The sequence below is a fragment of the Rhodotorula graminis genome (genome assembly GCF_001329695.1).
Source record: "Rhodotorula graminis WP1 unplaced genomic scaffold RHOBAscaffold_17, whole genome shotgun sequence".
Taxonomy (NCBI): domain Eukaryota; kingdom Fungi; phylum Basidiomycota; class Microbotryomycetes; order Sporidiobolales; family Sporidiobolaceae; genus Rhodotorula; species Rhodotorula graminis.
In genome coordinates this window covers 1-19,752 of record NW_017264944.1, presented here as the reverse complement: position 1 = coordinate 19,752, position 19,752 = coordinate 1, and the positions used below count along the sequence as shown (strand labels likewise).

The 19,752-nt window shown below is 66.9% G+C and overlaps 6 protein-coding genes and 1 non-coding gene across 7 annotated transcripts; 5 read left to right on the top strand and 2 right to left on the bottom strand.

The window, feature by feature from the left end:
* The first annotated feature begins 252 nt into the window (after positions 1-252).
* Positions 253-2,803, top strand: RHOBADRAFT_66973 (uncharacterized protein). The gene is made up of 7 exons (XM_018419134.1): positions 253-421; positions 774-804; positions 925-1,031; positions 1,132-1,705; positions 1,780-2,084; positions 2,169-2,487; positions 2,563-2,803. The coding sequence occupies exons 1-7, from the start codon at positions 282-284 to the stop codon at positions 2,563-2,565; spliced, it is 1,479 nt and encodes a 492-aa protein (XP_018268022.1). The 5' UTR covers positions 253-281; the 3' UTR covers positions 2,566-2,803.
* A 178-nt stretch (positions 2,804-2,981) lies between these two features.
* On the bottom strand, positions 2,982-4,952 carry RHOBADRAFT_56115 (uncharacterized protein; the record flags this gene model as incomplete). The annotated part of the gene is made up of 9 exons (XM_018418194.1): positions 2,982-3,228; positions 3,511-3,547; positions 3,670-3,805; positions 3,884-4,009; positions 4,101-4,249; positions 4,326-4,364; positions 4,435-4,589; positions 4,659-4,828; positions 4,911-4,952. The coding sequence occupies 9 exons, from the start codon at positions 4,950-4,952 to the stop codon at positions 2,982-2,984; spliced, it is 1,101 nt and encodes a 366-aa protein (XP_018268021.1).
* Positions 4,953-5,066: 114 nt separating this feature from the next.
* RHOBADRAFT_56114 (uncharacterized protein) lies at positions 5,067-7,337 on the top strand (the record flags this gene model as incomplete). Its single annotated transcript, XM_018418193.1, has 4 exons — positions 5,067-5,289; positions 5,354-5,647; positions 5,702-6,179; positions 6,257-7,337. The coding sequence occupies 4 exons, from the start codon at positions 5,067-5,069 to the stop codon at positions 7,122-7,124; spliced, it is 1,863 nt and encodes a 620-aa protein (XP_018268020.1). The 3' UTR covers positions 7,125-7,337.
* Positions 7,338-7,635: 298 nt separating this feature from the next.
* Positions 7,636-10,706, top strand: RHOBADRAFT_56113 (uncharacterized protein; the record flags this gene model as incomplete). Its single annotated transcript, XM_018418192.1, has 7 exons — positions 7,636-7,877; positions 7,970-8,709; positions 8,773-9,312; positions 9,388-9,488; positions 9,554-9,660; positions 9,728-9,849; positions 9,911-10,706. The coding sequence occupies 7 exons, from the start codon at positions 7,636-7,638 to the stop codon at positions 10,582-10,584; spliced, it is 2,526 nt and encodes an 841-aa protein (XP_018268019.1). The 3' UTR covers positions 10,585-10,706.
* A 103-nt stretch (positions 10,707-10,809) lies between these two features.
* On the top strand, positions 10,810-14,134 carry RHOBADRAFT_56112 (uncharacterized protein; the record flags this gene model as incomplete). Its single annotated transcript, XM_018418191.1, has 9 exons — positions 10,810-10,830; positions 11,024-11,052; positions 11,144-11,224; positions 11,294-11,915; positions 11,987-12,570; positions 12,637-12,707; positions 12,772-12,950; positions 13,031-13,450; positions 13,537-14,134. The coding sequence occupies 9 exons, from the start codon at positions 10,810-10,812 to the stop codon at positions 14,074-14,076; spliced, it is 2,547 nt and encodes an 848-aa protein (XP_018268018.1). The 3' UTR covers positions 14,077-14,134.
* Positions 14,135-14,317: 183 nt separating this feature from the next.
* Positions 14,318-16,597, bottom strand: RHOBADRAFT_56111 (uncharacterized protein; the record flags this gene model as incomplete). The annotated part of the gene is made up of 7 exons (XM_018418190.1): positions 14,318-14,816; positions 14,894-15,251; positions 15,372-15,417; positions 15,503-15,848; positions 15,905-16,152; positions 16,236-16,339; positions 16,401-16,597. 7 exons carry the CDS (start codon positions 16,595-16,597, stop codon positions 14,355-14,357), a joined length of 1,761 nt encoding a protein of 586 aa, XP_018268017.1. The 3' UTR covers positions 14,318-14,354.
* A 543-nt stretch (positions 16,598-17,140) lies between these two features.
* RHOBADRAFT_t136 lies at positions 17,141-17,230 on the top strand. Its single transcript has one exon. It is a non-coding gene; the product is annotated as a tRNA-Leu (tRNA).
* Positions 17,231-19,752: the final 2,522 nt, after the last annotated feature.

Sequence of the window (19,752 nt, the reverse complement as noted above, 5' to 3'; positions counted from 1 at the left end):
AACGAGCTTGTGCACGTCTGCGAAAACGAGTCTCGCCATTTCACCTCCGACGAGGACGAGGACGAGGGCGCGCAGGCTGCTTGTTGTCGGGAAAGTGTGAGGCCGAGGACTGTCGTTGGCCTCGCGTTCAATCCTGGTTCCGCGCTCGCCAGAAAGCTGAGGTGATCCACCCGCGTCAACTCGCTGAGAGCTCCACGTCGACGCGTCCGTCCTCCTCCTCCTCCTCCCCTTCCTCCATCTCCTTCTCCTTCGCGGCTTCCATCACCCGCAGGACATCCAAGATGCGCACTACCGCATTCGCTCTCGCCGCGCTCGCCGCCGTCGCCTCGGCCTCGTCCGACGTGGCCGACCTCACCAAGGACTCGTTCCCGGCGTTCGTCCAGGGCGACTCGCCTTCGCTGGTCGAGTTCTTTGCTCCCTGGTGCGTCCCCTCTCTCTCCTTCTCCTGCGTGCGCCGGTCAGCAACTTGCAGAGCGAGGTGGGCCGGTGGCGAGGACTTCCCGAGGCGCGGCACCAGGGCGACACACGCTGCACGCTCGCGTGCTCGACGCCGTGGCGCGCTCGTGCGAGGTGCTGGAGCATCTCGAGTGCCGCACAGCATCCGCAAACTTGCAGTCCGCAGGCAGCAGCGGCTCGCCAGCGCGACGGCGGACGTCCGGGTTGCGCCGCCGGGCTCACCTCATCTCGCAGGTCGCGCGAGGCGACCTCTCTGCAGCGTCCTATTCGTGCAGGACGCCCTTACTGACCTCTCGCACTCCCCTTGTCGTCAACAGGTGCGGTCATTGCAAGGCCCTTGCCCCGCATGTGAGCCGCGTTCCCTCTCTCGTCGTTCGGCGGCGTCGACGTTCCTCACGTCCCGGCGTCGATGGATGACGGGATTGGCACGTGGACACGTACTAACTCGTTCCTGACACCCTGCCACAGTACGAGGAGGCGGCGACGATTCTCAAGAAGGACAAGATCAACATCGCCAAGGTCGACTGCACCGTCGAGACCGAGCTGTGCTCGTCCCAGGGCGTCAACGGCTACCCGTGCGTCCCCTCTCTCGCCGACTCTTGTGTCCTCGAGGGTCCCCATGCAGGCGTCTCGTACTGACCCGCTCGCTCCCTCTCGCCCTCGCCGCGCCCGCAGGACGCTCAAGGTGTTCCGCAAGGGCGTCGCGTCCGACTACTCGGGCACGCGCAAGACGGACGGCATCGTGTCGTACATGAAGAAGCAGGCGCTCCCGGCCGTGTCCGAGGTGACGGCCGCCAACCACGACGAGTTCAAGACGGCCGACAAGGTCGTCCTCGTCGCCTACGCCGACGCGTCCGACTCGAAGACGCAGAAGACGTTCAAGGAGTTTGCCGACGTGTACCGCGACGATTACCTGTTTGGCCTGTCGACCGACGCGGCCGCCATCGCCGCCGCCGGCGTCACCCCGCCCGCCGTCGTCATGTACAAGTCGTTCGACGAGGGCCGCAACGAGCTCGAGGGCGACATCACCGACGACTCGCTCTTCCTGTTTGCCAAGGAGCACTCGGTCCCGCTCCTCGACGAGATCTCGCCCGACAACTTTGCCACGTACGCCGAGGCCGGCCTCCCGCTCGCCTACATCTTTATCCCCTCGACCGACGCCAAGCGCGACGAGGTCGTCAAGGCCGTCGAGCCCGTCGCTCGCGAGCACAAGGGCAAGATCAACTTTGTCTGGATCGACGCCAACAAGGTGCGTCTCCCTCTCGTCCCCTCCTCTCTCTCTCTCTCTTTCGACGACGAGCCGGTGTCTGACTCGCCTCGCGGATCTCACAGTTTGCCGACCACGCCAAGTCGCTCAACCTCCAGGAGCCGACCTGGCCCGCGTTCGCGATCCAGAACATCCAGGAGATGACCAAGTACCCGCTCGACCAGTCCAAGCCCGTCGACCACGACACGGTCGCGGCCTTTGTCAAGGACTTTGTCGCCGGCAACATCAAGGCCTCGATCAAGTCGCAGAAGGCGCCCGCCCAGGACGAGCCCGTCTTTGTCCTCGTCGCCGACGAGTTTGACGACGTCGTTGCCGAGGACAAGGACCTCCTCGTCGAGTTCTACGCGCCGTGGTGCGGCCAGTGCGTCTCGGCTCTCTCTCTCTCTCTGTCTCGCTCTCTGAGGGACTGCCCCTGACCATGCCTCGAACTCGCGCGCGCCCGCAGCTGCAAGAAGCTCAAGCCGACCTGGGACACGCTCGGCGAGCGCTACGCCAACGTCAAGTCGAAGCTCACGGTCGCCAAGTTTGACGCGACCGAGAACGACGTGCCGCCCTCGGCCGGGTTCCGCGTCGCGGGCTTCCCGACCATTAAGTTCAAGGCGGCCGGCTCGAGCGAGTGGATCAGCTACGAGGGCGACCGCTCGCTCGACTCGCTCGTCGAGTTCCTCGAGGCCAACGCGACCAACGACATCAACGAGCCGGACAGCGTCGAGGCCGAGCTCGACGGCGAGACCGAGGTCAAGTCGGGCCGCCACGACGAGCTTGTGCGTCTCCCTCTCTCTCCCCTCCTCTCTCGTTCTTCCGGGCCCAGCAACTGACCGACCCTCTCGCGCTCGCAGTAAACGGCTTCGTTGCTACGTCATCGTCCCTGAGGAGAAGAGCGCGCACAGGAGGTCGTAGAGCGCGCACCGTCGGGTCGTCGTCGTCGGACCCACCCCACCCCCCATCTCCTCCTCCCCGCATCTCCTTCTCTCGCTCCCTCCCTTTCTCTCCCTCTTGCCCTCGCTGTCTGTCTCTCTCTCTCTCTACCCCCTCGCATCACAAAGTCCTGGCTGTCGAAAATAGGTCGTTCCCGCTCTTCGTCGTCCTCTCTGAGCGGGTCCGAGCGAGCGAGTGAGCGAGAGGCACGAGAGCGAGAGTCGCAAGTGGCAAGGTGTGCGGGAGAGTGCGACGGCGCAACGCGTGTTACAACAGGGACCGCACTACGTCCGTCTGTTCGCCGACCAGCTCGACGACCGCTCGAGCGCGCCGCGCCGCCTCAGCCCGCCTGAGCTCCTCCTCCTGTCGCCGCCCCAGCCGCCGGCGCCGGCGTACCCCTCGCACTTGCCCCTCCTCCAGTTCCCGCTCCCGCCACTCCTGGCGCAGGCGACGCCCTCGCGCCCGCCGCTCCCCCAGGCGGCGCCTTGCGCTTCTTCGGGCGCGCGAGCCCCGCTCCTCCTCCTCCTCCTCCTCCTGGGGCGGCGCCGAACCCGAGGCGCTTGAGGGTCGACATGGGGAACTTGGTGCTGCGGGTGGGAGGAGAGGCGGGGAGGGAGGGCGGGAGAGGTGGATGGGGAGGAGGGCGGCGAGGGAGGAGTGAGAGGGCGAAGGTGGGTCGGGGCCGGGCGAGAGGGGAGGGAGCGGAGGCGGATCGGGTGGTGCGGCGAGGACGGAAGGAAGGATGGAGAGAAGGAAGGAGGACGAGGAAAGAGAGGAGAGTGCGAGTCAGTCGAGGTCGCCAATTTGGCTCGAGAGGTCGAGCGAGGAGAGGAGAAACGCGAGAAAGTGAGGGAAAGGTGAGGACGTACCGGCACGTCGAGCACACAGGAAGAGGACTGCAGAAGACTGTGATGCGCGAGAGGGACGTGCACAGAAGGTCAGTCTCGGCCCGCGACTACAGCCTTTGTCGTGCAGCGAGACGTGCACGACGAGAGCTCGACGAGGCCAAGAGAAAGACGCCGACGCACTCGAGAGGCACACCGAGCACACGTAGCCGATGTCGACGATGCGGCGGTGACAGAAGCACGCTGCGCGCAGGTCGACGTGCTCCTGCCGCGGCTGCATGAGGTTCTTGTGCGCCGCCGCGCCGGGGAGGAAGCCGACCTGCGACAATGGGGGGCGTGCATCGTCAGTCGTCGCCGAGAGGGAAAGGGTAGACGTCGAGAGAGCGTGAGGACGCACGAGGAGGTACTGCAAGAGGGCGGCGCGCCGCTCGAGCTTGAAGTAGGCGCCGCTCGTCAAGTGGCACGCCTGCTGGAGGAAGACGGCGTCGGGCCCGAACACCTTGCACACGTCGATCTCGATGTTCTGCGAGGGCGGACGGGCGCTCTGTGCGTCAGACAAGGTGCGCGAGGGGGTAGAAGGAGGAAAGGGAGGAGAGACAGTTGGCGCGACGCACGTTCTTTTGCGCCGTGAAGATGCAGTTCATGATCGGCACGTACTGCGCGCTCGAATCCTGGGTGACGCTGAGGACGACGATACGTGGGCGAGCCTTGCGCGAGGCGGCCGACGAGGCAAAGGCGTCGGTCGCGTTCAAGCGGTTGATGTCTGGCAGGAGCAAGGGCTGCGTCAGAGCGGGACCTTGCGAGTACGGGAGGCGAATGGAGAGAGAGAGGAGACGCACGGCAGAGAGCCATGGAGAGCGCGCCGACGAGGTTGGCGCCTGCAAGAGAGAGAGCGAGGGTTCAATGAGGACTCGAGGACGAGGACTGAGAGGGCGGCACGACACTCACCTGTTGGAGGGTCGTCTGGCAGCTCGCGCATGAGGTCCTTGACGCCTTGCGTGACACGCTCATCGACGATGCGGAACTGCTGATAGATGTTGCTGTCCGAGGCGGCCGAGGTCGACGCCGTGGTGGGGGACAAGTGGGACGAAAACAGCTGGCGGCTGTTTCGCGCGGGAGCGTCAGTACTGCGACTCGTTCGCATGGACGAGTCAAGGAGACGCTGGGCGCACCTGAGGCCTGGTGCGGCGGCAAAGACGGCGAGCTGGTTCTCGTGTCGGAGGGCGAGGTGGGCGTTGCAGAAGACGAGGGCGTGGTCGAGCGCTTGCTCGAGTGACAGCGAGTCGCCTGCTAGAGGACCTGGCTGGCCCGACTGGGCCCATGCGGCTGGGTTGAGGTCGATCTGCGGGAGGCGGGGCGAGAGGAAGGAGGACGAGGAGGAGAAGGTGAGCGGGGACGGCGCGAGGAGGGTAGGGTGGACGCACGATCAAGCAGAGCAGGTCTCCTGTGACTCCTTGTGCAGCCATCTCTGCCACAGAGGCACACCTGAGGGAGGAAGGAGAGGTCGACCTCCTCTCGCTGATGAGCCAACCTCTCTCGCTCTCCCCCGCACCAAGCGGCTGCGGGCCAGCTCTGCCTGCATGCCAGCCAAGGAGACGCTCCGCCCCGTGACCGCCTTTGCCGCCCTCGACGCTCGCCTGCCGCCTCCTCCTCGTCCGGCCGCCGTCATCGCCGCCAGCACCGCCCCGTCGTCGCGCACCTCGACTCGCACTCTAGCAGGCCCTGAGCCCTCCACGAGCCGCGACACACACCCTCTACACCCCCAAGGCGAGCCCGCACAGGTCGGCGAGCCAGCTCTCCTTCGTGCGCCCGCCTTTCCCCCACCTCGCTCCCTGTCGGACCGTCGCTGACTACGACCAGCCCACAGCCCTGCGCAGCTTTGCCCCGGGTCCCTCTGCTCCTTCAGCCTCTCGAGCTGCCGCGCGACGACCTCAAGCCCGAGCACAACCCGCCCCATCTCGCACGACGAGCACCGCCGCGTCCACCGCTCCTCAGCAACCCGCGACCAAGCGCACCAAGCGCATCCTCGCCGACGATGACGAGCTGATCGCCTGGCAGCTCGAGGCGCACACGTCGGGCAAGGGCAAAGGGCGCGCGGTCAAGGACGAGCCTGTCGGCCCGTCGAGTCGAAGTGCCGCCCGTTCAGCAGACGAGGTCAAGGGTGCGTCCGCCGCTCTCGTCGGCCTCGCCCTCACTGACGCTCTCACTCCCACAGCGCGACCAATGCCTAGTGCGCCCACCTCGTTCCGCCCCGTTTCGGCCTTCGACTTCAGCCCCGCCGCCTCGTCCCGAGCGACCAGCACCACGCCCAAACCCTCGATCGTCGCCGCCACCCGCACCCGAGCGCCGAGTCCGTCCAAGACGTCTTCCTCGATGCACCGCCTCTCGTCCCTGTCCAAGCCGCCCGTCGCCGCTCGACCCTCGACCCCTCGTCGCGCCGCCGCCGCTCCCGCGTCCAGCTCGGCGCTCACGACGCCCTCGCAGCTCATGCGCGGTCTGCCACAGCAGCTCTCGATGCCCGCGATCAAGCGCGAGGACGTCGGCGGTAGCGCAAAGGCGGCGCAGATGGGCATCCTCGCGCGCGCGCCGCCGCTCAGGGACGTGCCGCCGCTCGCGGGCGAGGACGGCGGCGTGGACGAGGGTGGAGAGAGTGAACTGTGGAGCCCGAGGAAGAAGAAGGGAGGGTACATCGTGTGCGTCGGCTGGTTCCTCTCGCTCTCGCGTGCGCCTCACGAGCGCGGCCCTGACGGATCCTCCCTTCGACGTGCAGGTCCGGCATGGCCGCTCGCGCGTCGGCCATCCTCGCCGCAACACGCACCAACTACACGCTGTGGCTGCACGACCTGTCGCGCCGCCTCGCCTCGGCGTCGTCCTCGAGCGCGACATCGGCCGGCGGCGGCCTCGCGCTCGACGAGCTCGCGCAAGCGCTCAAGCCCGCCATCCGCCTCGTCGTCGTCGACGTGCCCTCCTCATCACCGGGCGACGAGCTTGGCGCGGGCGCGGGCTCGGGCTCGACGACGCCGGACCGCCGACGCGGCGCAGGGCAGAAGTCGGTCCTCGCGCGCTGCCGCATCGTGCTGCCGCCGAGCGCGACGAGCTCGTCCTCGTCCGGGTCGGACGACCTCGTCGGGCTCGTCCTCTTCTCGCTGCACGAGCGGTCCGGCTCGTCTTCCTCTTCCGCCGCCGCCTCGTCCGTCCCTCCTCCTCCTCCTGCGCCACCGCCGCCCTCGTCACCGACCAAGCGCACCACCACGTCGAGCACCCGCCCGCGCTCCCTCGTCATCCCGACCGTCCCGCCCGACCTGCGCTGGGTCCGCCCCGGCGCCCAAGCCTGGGTGTGGGACCCCTTCCGCGAGGTCGTCCTCCCGCCGCGCGAGGGCGCCGACGACTGGCGCGCGAGGGCAAGCGAGCGGGAGCGGCGCAGCGTGGGCGAACGCGAGGGACAGGGCGAGCGCGAGCGTCGCGACGTCAAGCGGGACGAGGAGGGGGACGAGCAGGAGCCGGAGGACGGGCCGCGCGTCGAGTGGGACGAGGCTGGCCTGAGCGGGCGGGCGCAGCGTGCGGGCGCGACGGCAACGCACGAGCAGGAGGGCACGACGCGCGCGCTCGTGTGCGGCAGGTTCGGGATCGTCGTTTGAGGCGGGACGCGAGGGCGAGGGCGAGGGGGGAGGGAGGACGAGGGTCAGGGCGCAGGTCGCAGGCGCCCGTGGGCAGCGTCGTCGCGACGGACCGCACATCCCCGAGCTCCGAGTTGGTGGGCTCGGGCGGCGGTGCTCTCGACGATGACGCAGCGAGGTAGAAATGTTGTTGTCCTTGTGCCTGCTCTCGCAACGCTCGGTCCTTGTCCTTGAGCAGGCATGCGCTCGCCCCGCGTACGGCCGAGTGCGACTCGGAGAGGACGCCGGAAAGCGAGCAGTGCAGCGAGAAGAGTGGGTCGGCGGGTCGCCCTGAGCAGTGCACGGGAGAGAAAGAGCTGCTCTCTGCGCACGTACCTCGTGCAAAAGGTCGAGGAGAAGGACGCGCGGACGAGCAGAAACTGCGAACACGGACTCGCCGATCGTCACGACGCCGTCGCCCGAGAGAGGCCTCGACCGGCCGACTCGTTCTCTCCTCCCTCGTTCCGTCCTCGCTCCCCCCGTGCTGCGCGCCATGGACCAGCAGCACCACCAGCCGAGCCCTGCCCGGCCGCTCAAGCGCCTCGAGCCCGACTCTGCCCCCTCGCCGCCCGTGGGCCATGACCCGCTCCTCGACCCGATCGCGTCCACCTCGTCGGCGCACCTCGCCCACCACCACCACCAGCACGACGCCCAGGGCTCGTCCGGCCCGCCCTCGGTCAAGCGCAAGATTACCCGCCGCCGCCAGGTCTTTTCCTGCCGCGCCTGCACCACCAGGTACGCCGCCCTAGCTCTCTCCGCCTCGGGCAAACGGACTTAGCCGAGAACGCGATGCTGACCCTCCTCCTCTCCTCTTGCACGCCTCACAGGAAGATCCGGTGCGAGCGCGAGGGTGGTCCAGGGACGCCCTGCAAGGCGTGCGAGAAGCGCGGCGAGTCGAGCTCGTGCGACGCCGGGTCGGCGATCGCCTCGTCGTCGTCGTCGCACCCGACGCCCGGCAGCAGCAACGGCCTCGGCGGCGGCGGCGGCGGGCCTCTCGTCGGCGGCGGCCTCGGCGCCAGTGGCGGCGGCGGCGGGAGCGTGACAGGCGGCGGTCTGTGCACCGACAGCTGCGCCGAGCACCGCGACGACCTCGAGCGGCGGGTGCAGGCGCTCGAGGCGAGCCTCGCCCTCGGCGGCGGCCACGGTCAGCGCCCTCGGTCCTCTCGCAGCGCTGCGAGCGCCAACGGCTTCCGCTACAGCGCGTCGCAGCCGCCCTACACCGACGGGCCCGACTCGGAGACCGAGGACGCCGCCATGACGCTCGAGGACATTGCCGTCAACGTGCGCATCGGCCAGCCGCACCAGCCGCGCCGCACCAACGGCCCCGCACCACCCGTCGCAAGCTCGTCTGGCCCCGTCGCGAGCACGAGCAGCGCGGCGCCGCTCCCGGTCGCCGCCGCACCGCCGCCGCCGGGCGGGTCGCGCGAGCGCGCGTCGCTCCTCGGCCCCGAGATCTCGAGGCGGTACCGCGGCGTCCTCGCCGACCTGTACGCGACGCTCCCGAGTCAGGCCAAGATGGACTGGCTCGTGAGCAGCTATGTCGGCTCGTTGAGCTGGTTCTGGGTTGGTGCGTCCCGCTTCCTCTTTTCTTCTCCTCTCGGACCCCGCTCATGTCTCGTCCTGCCTGCAGCCCACCACGCGCCGACGTTCCTCGCCGAGTACGACGCGTTCCGCACGCTGCTGCAGGAGGGCAAGCAGTTCGAGGTCGACCCGCTGTGGCTCGCGGTCCTCTTTCTCACCCTCGCCCACGCCGCCAACTCGCTCGACTACGTCCCGCCCGGGTCCGACTTTACCGCCGACGAGCTCACGACGATGGTGCCCGACTACTTCGAGGCCGGCCGTGCCGCCCTCGACTGCGGCGACGCCATGGGCGTCGCGCGCCTGCGCTCGATCCAGGCCGTCATCCTCCTCGGCCCGCTCGCGCTCAACTCGGGCGACCCGGGCCGCGTCGACGTCCTCCTGCCCTACGTCGCCGCCAACGTCCGCGTCGCGCAGCAGCTCCGCCTCGACAAGCTCGGGTCGGACCCGACGACGATGCCGCCCGAGGACCCGGCCCTCCCGTCGGGCAAGAACACTCTCCGCAGGGAGGTCGCTCTGCGCCTCTTCCACGCCCTGCTCCACCTCGACCAGGTCATCTTCCGCCACAGCCCTGTCCTCCCACTTCATCTCGGTGCGCCCACCTCTCTCTCTCGGGCTCGTCCGGCAAGTCGTTCGCGAGCTGACTTTGCCTCGGGCCCTCGGACAGTGTCGTGCTCGATGCCGGGCAACTACGACGACAAAGACCTGCGCAGCGACGCCATCGTCCCGCCTCAGCCGCCGAGCGTGCGCACGATTGCCTGCTACGAGGTGCGTCCCGCTTCCCCTCCCTCGCCTTCACTCCCCCGCCGCCACTGACTCGCCTCGCCCCGCAGACGCTCCGGTTCCGGGTCGGCATGGTTCAGCGAGCGTTCCACGAGACCGTCATCCTCGACCCGTCGTACGAGTACTCGACCGTGCTCAAGAACGACACCGAGCTGAGGTCCGTCGCCTCGTCCTCCCTCTACTCCTTCCCTCGCGAGCCGACTGACCCGCCGTCTCGCTCGCAGGAATCTCATCGCCGAGTACGACCTCGAGCGGCCAAAGCCCAACGAGCCGACGACGCTGTTCTGGGCCCGCATCTTCTCGCTGCAGAACGTCAACATCCGCCTCATCCGCTTTCACCGACCTTGTGCGCCCGCTTTCTCTCTCTTCCTCGTGTGCCGCAAACTGACCACAGCCTGCTCACACAGTCATGTCGCGCGGCTACCGCGAGCCCGCCTTCCGCCCATCGACCGACGCCGCACTCGCCGCTGCACGCATCGTCCTCGAGACGCAGAAGGAGCTCGACCGCACCTCGGCGCCGCTCGTCAAGGACTGCTACCAGCTCAATCACGTCCAGGTCGCCGTCGTCGTCCTGTTCCTCGACATCTGGACGCACCACGACCCAGAGCGGCAAGTCCCGACGGCCGACTACCGCCTCGTGTCCGACTCGACCCTCGCCTTCCACCGCGCGCTCGGCTCGGTCCGCCCTCGAGTGCGCACCGTCGCGCGCCAGAGCCTCCTCGTCATCCAGTGCCTGTTCGAGGCGCTGCACGCCCGCACGCCCAACGGCCGCAAGGAGCCGTTCGGCCAGCTCCTCAAGCGCGTCAGCGTCGCCGTCACCGAGGCCGAGCGGCGCGTCGCGGCGCAGGCGGGCGCACCGGGCGCGCAGACGGCCGACGGCACGTTCGCGTACGCGCACCAGGTGGCGCTGCCGGCGCCCGACCCGAGCACGGGCGACGGCCGCAGCTTGCTCGTCGACGCGCCGTACTATGCGGCGCAGAGCGCGGGCACGCCCGGGTTCGCCGGGTCGCCCAACGAGGTGCACTTTGGCGACGTCGGCTCGGCGTGGGGCTTTGACTGGATGTCGTTGCCCGAGCTGTGAGGGCGCAGGACGACTCGGAGCAGGTTCGAGCCCAAGGAGGCTCGAGGCGGCAGCGTCTTGTTCCCGTTCTGCTCGGGTACTTCTTTGTCGTGCACTGCATCGTCGTTGCCTCTGTCCAACCTGCACTCGAGTCCTCGTACACGAGAGCGAGCCGCTATCTTCGGCTCGGCTGAAAGGGAGCTCGAGAGACGCCGGCGGCCTCGCGAGCCTTCTCCCACGCTGCTCATGGCCGACGAGCACTCCGAGGTCGTCGTTCTACCTGGAAGGTCTGCCCGCTCATGCACAGAGGTGCGTCCCTCGTCCCTTGCGTCGTCGTCGTCGTCCCCTCCTCGAGCGCAGCTCCACTCGCCCGCCGACCACGGCTCGTCCACCCACACGCCTCGAGCGACATGCGCGCTGCCACAAGAGAGTAAACTGACACCCCGCGTCCCGCCTGCAGTGTTCGCGCCGCAAGACTGCGTGCGACCGGTGCGTCCAGCTCTTCATCTCTCGTCGGCCGGTTCGGTTCTGTCTTTCTCTCGGTGCGACAGCTGACCCGGTCACGCCCTCGCCCGCGCAGGAACCTGCCCTGTGGCGCGTGCGTCAAGCGGGGCGCAGCATCGGCCTGTGTCGCGGCGCCCACCAAGCGCAAGAAGCCGTCGTGCGCCTCGACCCCCCTCCCTCGGCCGCATCTCGAGACCCAGCTGACTCTGTTCCGAGCGACCCGCAGTGTCGACCCTGCCCGTGACCTGTCGGCGCGTCAGCAAGGAGCGCTCGAGGAGCTGCGCCTGTTTCGTTCAACGCTCGAGTCGCTCAAGGCCCGTCTGCCGGCCCTCGAGTACTACGTCGCGCACAGCAGCAGCAGCGCAGCTCACGATGAAGACGCCGCCGAGATGGACGCCATCGTCAAGAGCTTTGGCGACCCCGTCACCGAGATCAGCGGCGCTCGCGACGACCCGTCCGGCTCCTCCCTCTTCCCCGCCGCCTCGACCTCGACTTCCGCACCGACCTCTGAGCCGCCCAAGAAGCGCCAACGTGTGTCGGCCGTCAAGCAGGACCCGGACGAGAGCGAGGCGGCGGTCCAGGCGGCCATCGACCTCGAGTTCCACTCGCTCGGCCGCCCTCGCGTCTGGCACGAGTCGAACGCTCGCCCGCCGGATGCCGCCGGCGACGGCGACGACGACGACGGCCTCGCGAGCCCGTCCATCCGGCGCGCCGTCCTGCCGCCCGAGCCGCAGCCAGAGAGCCCTGTCGAGCTGTACCCGGACGCGCAAGCGCTCTTTGACGCGGCGCCGACGCCGGACCAGGAGGACGTCATCTTTTCGCAGGGGCTGCAGGTGTACGGGTTCCACGTACGCCCTCCTTTCACTCGTCCTCTCCCCACGTCGTCGGGTTCCTGACGTCGTTGCCCACCCTTGCGCAGCACGCCGTCGTTCACGCCCCGACCTTCTACGCCCAGCTCGCCGCGTTCCGCGACCTCGGCGAGTCGCGCTTCGAGTCGGGCTCGCTCGCGTGGATGAGCATGTACTTCGCGCTCGCCGCCGTGTCGACCAAGCTCGTCGAGGTCGAGCAGCAGGAGGACCTGGGCTGGACCGAGGCCGAGACGAGCGCCGCCGCGAGCCGGTTCTTCCTGTGCTCGGTCGCCTGCCTGTACCGCCACAACTTCCTCCAGCACCAAGACCTGTCGTGCCTGCAGGCCATCGCCCTCCTCGTCCTGTCGGGTCGCGACGCCGGCTCGGCCACCCTCATCGCCTCGCTCCTCAGCGCCGGCCTGTCGCTCGCCCAGGACATGGGCCTGCACCGCCTCGCGACCGATGAGCAGTGGGACGCGGCGCTCAAGGGTCGGCCGACGCGCGTGCGGGCGCAGGCGCTCGTCGACCGCGAGGTCAAAAAGCGCGTCGTGTGGGCGCTCGTCCACAGCGAGTGGTTCGCGATCCCGTTCAAGGGCTATTCGCTCCTCACGCGGCTCCAGGTCGCGACGCCGCTTCCTCTCAACGCGACAGACGAGTGCGTCGCCCCTTCCTCCTCTCCCTGCCTCGCCTTGGGAACGACGCTCACGCTCGCGTACTGCAGGGACTTGTCCAAGGGCCAGCTTGTCGACCGACCTCGCGACGAGTACACCGGCGCGTCGTGGCTGTTGCTGTGTGCGTCCAGCCTCGCCCTCTTGCGCTCTTTGGGCGGCATGCTCACAGCCTTCCCTCGAACCAGACATCGAGATTGGGTCGGCCATGTCGAGCGCGTTCGAGCACGCAGTGTCGGACAAGAGCGCGTCCCAGGCTTATCAGTCGTTCCTGTTGGCCGACAAGCAGCTCGAGGCGCTGCTCGGCAACCTCCCGAGGTGGCTCAAGGCCGACGCGAGTGGAGAAGGGCTACCTGGGCGGGTCGAAGTACGTTCCCGCCTGTTCCCCCTCGCTTCTCTCCTTCCACGTGCCGTGCCGCATCCTGACGGTCCTCCTCACGACCGCAGATGATGCGCTCGACCTTCCTCATCTCGCTCCAGCACAAGATCCTCTCGATTCACCGACCCTTCCTCGCCAAGCCGTCTCGCGCCAACAGCTACTCGTTCTCTCGCCGTCGCGTCACCGAAGCCGCACGCGCCATCCTGCGCGAGGCCCCTCGAGCCGTCGGCATTCGCCTGTGGACGGTCATCTACCACATCTCGGTCGCGTCGTTCAGCCTCACGCTCGAGCTGTACGAGCAGCTCAAGCAGGCGAGCCCCGACAACGACGACATCCGGCGCGAGATCCACCAGGCCTTGCCGACGCTCGAGGCGCTCAAGCAGGCGAGCGCGATCGCCGAGCGCGGGCTCGGGCTCGTCCTTCCGCTCCTCGCAGACGAGCAGCGCATGCGGGCCGAGGGAGGTGTCCTGCGCAAGGACAAGCGCAAGGTGCGTCTCTTTCTCTCTCTCCCTCTCTTTCTCTCGGTCTCTGCGCAGCGACTGCGACTGACCCTCGCCGTCTCTCGCGCGCGCAGAGCAAGAAGAACTCGGCCGCAGTACCAGGAGCGCCGACCGCCGCCGCTCTTGGCAGCTTCTCGCCCGCCGCCGCCTCGACGGCATCGCCCGTCCTTCCTGCCCACGCCGCTCTCCCGAGTGCGACATCGCCGTTCGCCAACCCGTTCGTCCCCGGTCCAGGCGGGCTTGCTGCAGGCGCCGGCGTCCCCTTCCCGGCTCCAGGCCCTCCGCCGCCGGGCTACGACCCGACCGCACCCGGCTCGACGTCTGCCGCAGCCCCGACCGGCTACGGCTACCCGCCGCCGTGGCTGTACGGCGAGCAGTACCTGTACTCGCACCTGTCGAGCCTTGACGGCGCTGCCGCACCCGAGGGTCCGACCGCGCCAGCGCCGGGCGCCGGCATGTTCTCGGGCCCCGGATTCGGTGCGCCGCCTTGGGCGATGCCGGGCATGCCGCCTTTTGGCGGTGGGTGGGACTGGGTCGCGTACGGCGCGGCGGGCAGCGCGGACGGGTCGCCCGGAGCCGGCGCCGAGGGCGGGCACGCCCGAGATCCGGCGTAGCCTTTGCGCATGGGCAGCACTGCAATGTCGAGGACTGCTCGCCAGTCTTGGGCGACGTACGAGTCCTCGTGCGAGGCTGAGAGCGAGGTTGAGAGCGAGGTCCGAGAGGCTTTCGAGGTCGTCGCTGTGGGAGCGAGCAGAGCCCAAAGCTGGCTTGCAGACAGCCTCGCCAAGTGTCACAGGATGGACTCGCTGAGCTCTCGCTGAGCTCTCGCTGAGCTCTCGACGAAACAGTGCTTGTGCGGGCGGCAAAGGGGAGTGGGGCTCGTTGCAGGTCCTCAACCGCCTCGACAGCCGGCGGCAGGCGCCTCCTCGTCTGCAACCTCGCCTCGCCGACCGTCGCCGATGCGCGAGAGCCGAGCACGGTACTGCCGCTCGCTCATCGGCTCCTCGAGCCAACGCGAGACGACCGCCCCGACGGCGCTAGCGAGCCCGCCGAGGCGCAGGACCCACACGGTGCCGCTGTCGCGCTCGTCCGGAGCGGACGCTGAGCTCGACGAGAGCCGGAAGATGAGCGCGGCGAGGGCGGCGACCACGAATTGAGGAAGGACGATGGCCAGGTTGTGGACGCCGAGGACGGTCCCGCCAGCTTCGTCGGCCGCAGCAGCGGCTCGCCCGCGCACGTCAACTCCGAGGAGCGACGCACGCAGAGCGGCCGAGTCCGCCACAGCGTGCAGCTCGGCGCTCGCGTCCTTGGCCTCGGCCTCGAAGATGGCCTCGCCGACCAGAGCGTACGGCACCTGCGAGAGTGGCAGCGAGAGGGAAGGAGAGGTCAGGATCGTGCCGTGCGGGCAGAGAGTGAGAGGGCGAGACGCACCCAGCACGTCACCGCCCAAGACAGGCCGGCGAGGGCAACGACCCAAGTCGTCTCGCGTACGCTGCCCGCCCAGAACGTCGCCGTCATGCAGAGCGCGTGCCAGGCGAGGGAAAGCGTCCACAGGTTGCGCATCGAGAGGGCGCAGAGCACTCGGCGGCCGACTCGTCCGGTGCGGCGGGCCAAAGAGGGGAAGGTCGTCGCGAGCGTCGGGAGGTGGGGCAAGAGGATACCGGCGGCGAGGGCGACGATGGCGTACAGGAGGAGGGCGAACGAGCCGGCGCGTGTGGCCGTGTCGGCGGACGGAGCGGGTGAACCAGGGGCGACGGCGGCCGAGACGGCTTCTGCGACATACGTCGTGCTGCGCGCTCGTGGGAGGTCAGATATCGATTCTCCTGTGCCCCTCGGCGCTCTGACGATGCCGCGCAGAGAGAGAGAGAGAGAGAGAGAGAAAAAGAGAGAAAGAGAGAGAGAGCCTCACGTGTAGAACATGAAGGGGAAGGCCGCGGACCACTGGGCAAATTGGACTGGGAACGGCAGGCTGGTCAGCACCCGCCGTGGGAGGCTGCAGAATGAGACGAAGAGGCGCTCGAAGGCGCAATCGAGACGCACCCAGGCAGACCTTCTTGACGGGCCTCGGAAGCGTCCGAATGCTCGACGACAGGTTGCGGACGACGCCCAGGATCTTGCTCCACACGCCCGCCGCGGTCCGGAGCTCAGGACGCTCGAGCTCGTGCTGCGTAGAGCAGGTCACAGTGACGGTGACGAGCAGAGCGGCACAGCTGAGCATGGCGAGCTTGCGGAACTGGCCCGCGCCGATCCAGCGCAACAGCGGCGTCTTGTCGAGGTCGAGCGAGCCGGCGAGGTAGGCGCACACGTTGGCGAGGTTGACGTTGCGCGCCAGGTAGGCGTCGGCCGAGGATTGCTCGCGAGCAGGCGCAAGATCGAGAACGAGGGCCTGTGTGTGAGCTGCGTCAGGCGTCGCACCAAGTCGAGCGAGAGATTTGGACGCACTCGAACGCTCGCCTGCAGAGCGTTGAACGCGGCGACGAGCACGTACACGCCGATGATGGCCATAACGATGCTGAGCGCCTTGGCGTTTTCCTCGAAGCGAGCCTCGCGCCCGACGAATGCGACGACGAGCCCGGGAGCGAGGGCAGTCGCGAAGGCAACGACGGTCGTCGAGATGACCATGACGGCAGAGGCGGCGACGATGAACTGGCGGCGTCGGTACCGTGACGGGGACGTGTCGGAGAGGGCGCCTGCAGAGACTCTTCGAGGATCAGCTCTCGCACGGGCGGCCACCTCGGGGCATCTCGAGTGCGGGAGGAGCTGCAGGACGCACCGATGATGGGCTGCACGATCAAGCCGCCGAGCGGGCCCGCGAACCACACCAGGCTCGTGCCCGTCTTGCTGAGCCCGAGTTCTTGAAGGTACGGCGTCCCGTAGCTGCGGGTACGAGGTCAGCAGCCGCGACAGTGTGCGGAAAGGGCGTCGTGGCTGGACGCACGAGGTTTGGACCGTCCAAGAGAGCTGGGCACCAACGATCGCGACCGTGAGCTTGAGGAGGTCGAGCGACGTCCATGCCCCGCCGATGTCCGCCTCGAGCTCCTTGACCGAGGTGCAGCGCGACGAGCTGTCGTCGCTTGAGATCTCGTCGCTTGAGGCGACCCTCGGGCGAGCCGGGTCGGGCAAAGGACGGCGCATGAGGGCGCAGACAGCGACAGCTCGAGAGACGCTCGAACCGGCAGCCGCGCGCGAGACGAGCGAAGCGGGAGCAGGCCTCGCGCAGCAAAGGGGCGCGATAGACGGTCGCGGAGCTTCCGCAGGTCCGCGGAACCGCCTTGCGCCCCCTCTCCGCGCGGACCGGCGCCTCCTCGGGCAAGAGGCGCCCGAGACCGGCGAGCAGAGCGCGTGGCCAGCTCTCGTTTGCGCAGAGCGGAGCAGCAGCGCTCAGTCTGCGTGACGGGGGAGGCTGGTCGTCAGCTGGGGTCCTGGGAGAACGCGAGAGAGAGGCGGGAAGGCGTTTGTGGTGCGCAAGGGCAGCGAGGGACGAGAGTGGGGCGCACCAGAAACGACGGCGGTGACGAGAACGCCGTGTGCTCGAGCGGTGCTTGCTGATTGCCGCCGAGCAGTTGTGTGCGGCGAGAGTGCGGTGCCGAGGGGAGGGGCTCTCCAGAGACGCGATGACGGCAGTTTCGACAAGCAGGTGGGCTCCGGGCGGTAAGGAAGTCCGTGAAGGTCACATCAGGTGTTTTGGCCGAGCGGTCTAAGGCGCTAGCTTAAGGTTTGTTGACCCGCTAGTCCGAAAGGGCGTGAGTTCGAATCTCACAGACATCACTATCTTTTTGCTGGGATGCGGTGGGAGCGGCTCTGCGGGAATTGATCCGAGCAGCCGTTAGTGGTCACCACTGCGCGGGTGGAGCAGGTCGTCGCGTTTTAGTGAGCACGTGTGGGTACTCTCCCTTTTGCTGGAGTCACAGAGCTTGAATGTTGACAGGGCTCAAGTGGTGGTAGATGCAGATGAGGGTAGGTGGCAACGTGTAACTGGAGCAAGTTGGGACACCAGGGAGAGAAAGAATCAAAGGCGTGCAAGTGTTGCGGTGTTGCATGCAGGAGAGGAGCTGCAGCAACACTCTGACAAGACCTGGAGCAAGCGAGCTCGAACAAGGCTATCCGGAGGACACACGCAGTCTGACAGTGTCCCAAATAATGGCACAAAGTTGCGGTTCCATCCACTGGCAGGGACAAGGCCCTGCAGCCTCAGACCTTCCCAGCCTGAGGTCTGACTCCAATTTGGCCCGTCACAAAACCGACAGGCCTGTCCAGGTGGGGCAAGATGCCTCACACGGTGAAGCTTAGGGTTGTAGAGTTACAGGGGAGGTCACTTACAGGAACAAGGCGTGGCAGCATGAAACCCCCAGCCCCTTAGGCTGGACTACGATTTGGCCCGTCACAAAACCTCCTCTGACAGGCCTGTCCAAGTGGGGCAAGATGCCTCACATGGTGAAGCTTAGGGTTGTAGAGTTACAGGGGAGGTCACTTACAGGAACAAGGCGTGGCAGCATGAAACCCCCAGCCCCTTAGGCTGGACTACGATTTGGCCCGTCACAAAACCTCCTCTGACAGGCCTGTCCAAGGGGGGCAAGATGGCTCACATGGTGAAGCTTAGGGTTGTAGAGTTACAGGGCAGGTCACTTACAGGAACAAGGCGTGGCAGCATGAAACCCCCAGCCCCTTAGGCTGGACTACGATTTGGCCCGTCACAAAACCTCCTCTGACAGGCCTGTCCAGGTGGGGCAAGATGGCTCACATGGTGAACCTTAGGGTTGTAGAGTTACAGGGCAGGTCACTTACAGGAACAAGGCGTGGCAGCATGAAACCCCCAGCCCCTTAGGCTGGACTACGATTTGGCCCGTCACAAAACCTCCTCTGACAGGCCTGTCCAAGTGGGGCAAGATGGCTCACATGGTGAAGCTTAGGGTTGTAGAGTTACAGGGCAGGTCACTTACAGGAACAAGGCGTGGCAGCATGAAACCCCCAGCCCCTTAGGCTGGACTACGATTTGGCCCGTCACAAAACCTCCTCTGACAGGCCTGTCCAGGTGGGGCAAGATGGCTCACATGGTGAAGCTTAGGGTTGTAGAGTTACAGGGCAGGTCACTTACAGGAACAAGGCGTGGCGGGACAAAACCCCCAGCCCCTTAGGCTGGACTACGATTTGGCCCGTCACAAAACCTCCTCTGACAGGCCTGTCCAGGTGGGGCAAGATGGCTCACATGGTGAAGCTTAGGGTTGTAGAGTTACAGGGCAGGTCACTTACAGGAACAAGGCGTGGCAGCATGAAACCCCCAGCCCCTTAGGCTGGACTACGGTTTGGCCCGTCACAAAACCTCCTCTGACAGGCCTGTCCAGCCAGCACAAGATGCCTCACGTGGTGAAGGTTAGGGTTGTAGAGTTACAGGGGAGGTCACTTACAGGAACAAGGTGTGGCGGGACAAAACCCCCAGCCCCTTAGGCTGGACTACGATTTGGCCCGTCACAAAACCTCCTCTGACAGGCCTGTCCAGGTGGGGCAAGATGGCTCACATGGTGAAGCTTAGGGTTGTAGAGTTACAGGGCAGGTCACTTACAGGAACAAGGCGTGGCAGCATGAAACCCCCCGCCACTTAGGCTGGACTACGATTTGGACCGTCACAAAACCTCCTCTGACAGGCCTGACCAGGTGGGGCAAGATGGCTCACATGGTGAAGCTTAGGGTCCTAGAGTTACACGGGAGGCCACTTACCGGAACAGAGTGTGGCGGCATTAAACCCCCAACCCCTTAGGCTGGACTACAATTGGGCCCGCCACAAAACCTCCTCTGACAGGCCTGTCCAGTTGGGGCAAGATGGCTCACATGGTGAAGCTTATGGTTGTAGAGTTACAGGGCAGGTCACTTACAGGAACAAGGCGTGGCACCATGAAACCCCCAGCCCCTTAGGCTGGACTAAGATTTGGCCCGTCACAAAACCTCCTCTGACAGGCCTGTCCAGGTGGGGCAAAATGCCTCACACGGTGAAGCTTACTGTTGTCGAGTTACAGGGGAGGTCACTTACATGAACAAGGCGTGGCAGCATGAAACCCTCCTGCCCCTTAGGCTGGACTACGATTTGGCCCGTCACAAAATCTCTTCTGACAGGCTGTCCAGTTGGGACAAGATGCCTCATTGAGTGACGGTTACGTTTGTAGAGCTACTGGGGGAGGTCACTTACAGGGAACATAGTGTGGGCGGGGACAAAACCCCCTGCCCCTTAGGGGTGGACTACATTTGGGCCCTTACTAATCCTCCTCTGAAATGGCCTGCTCCAGGGTGGGGGCAAA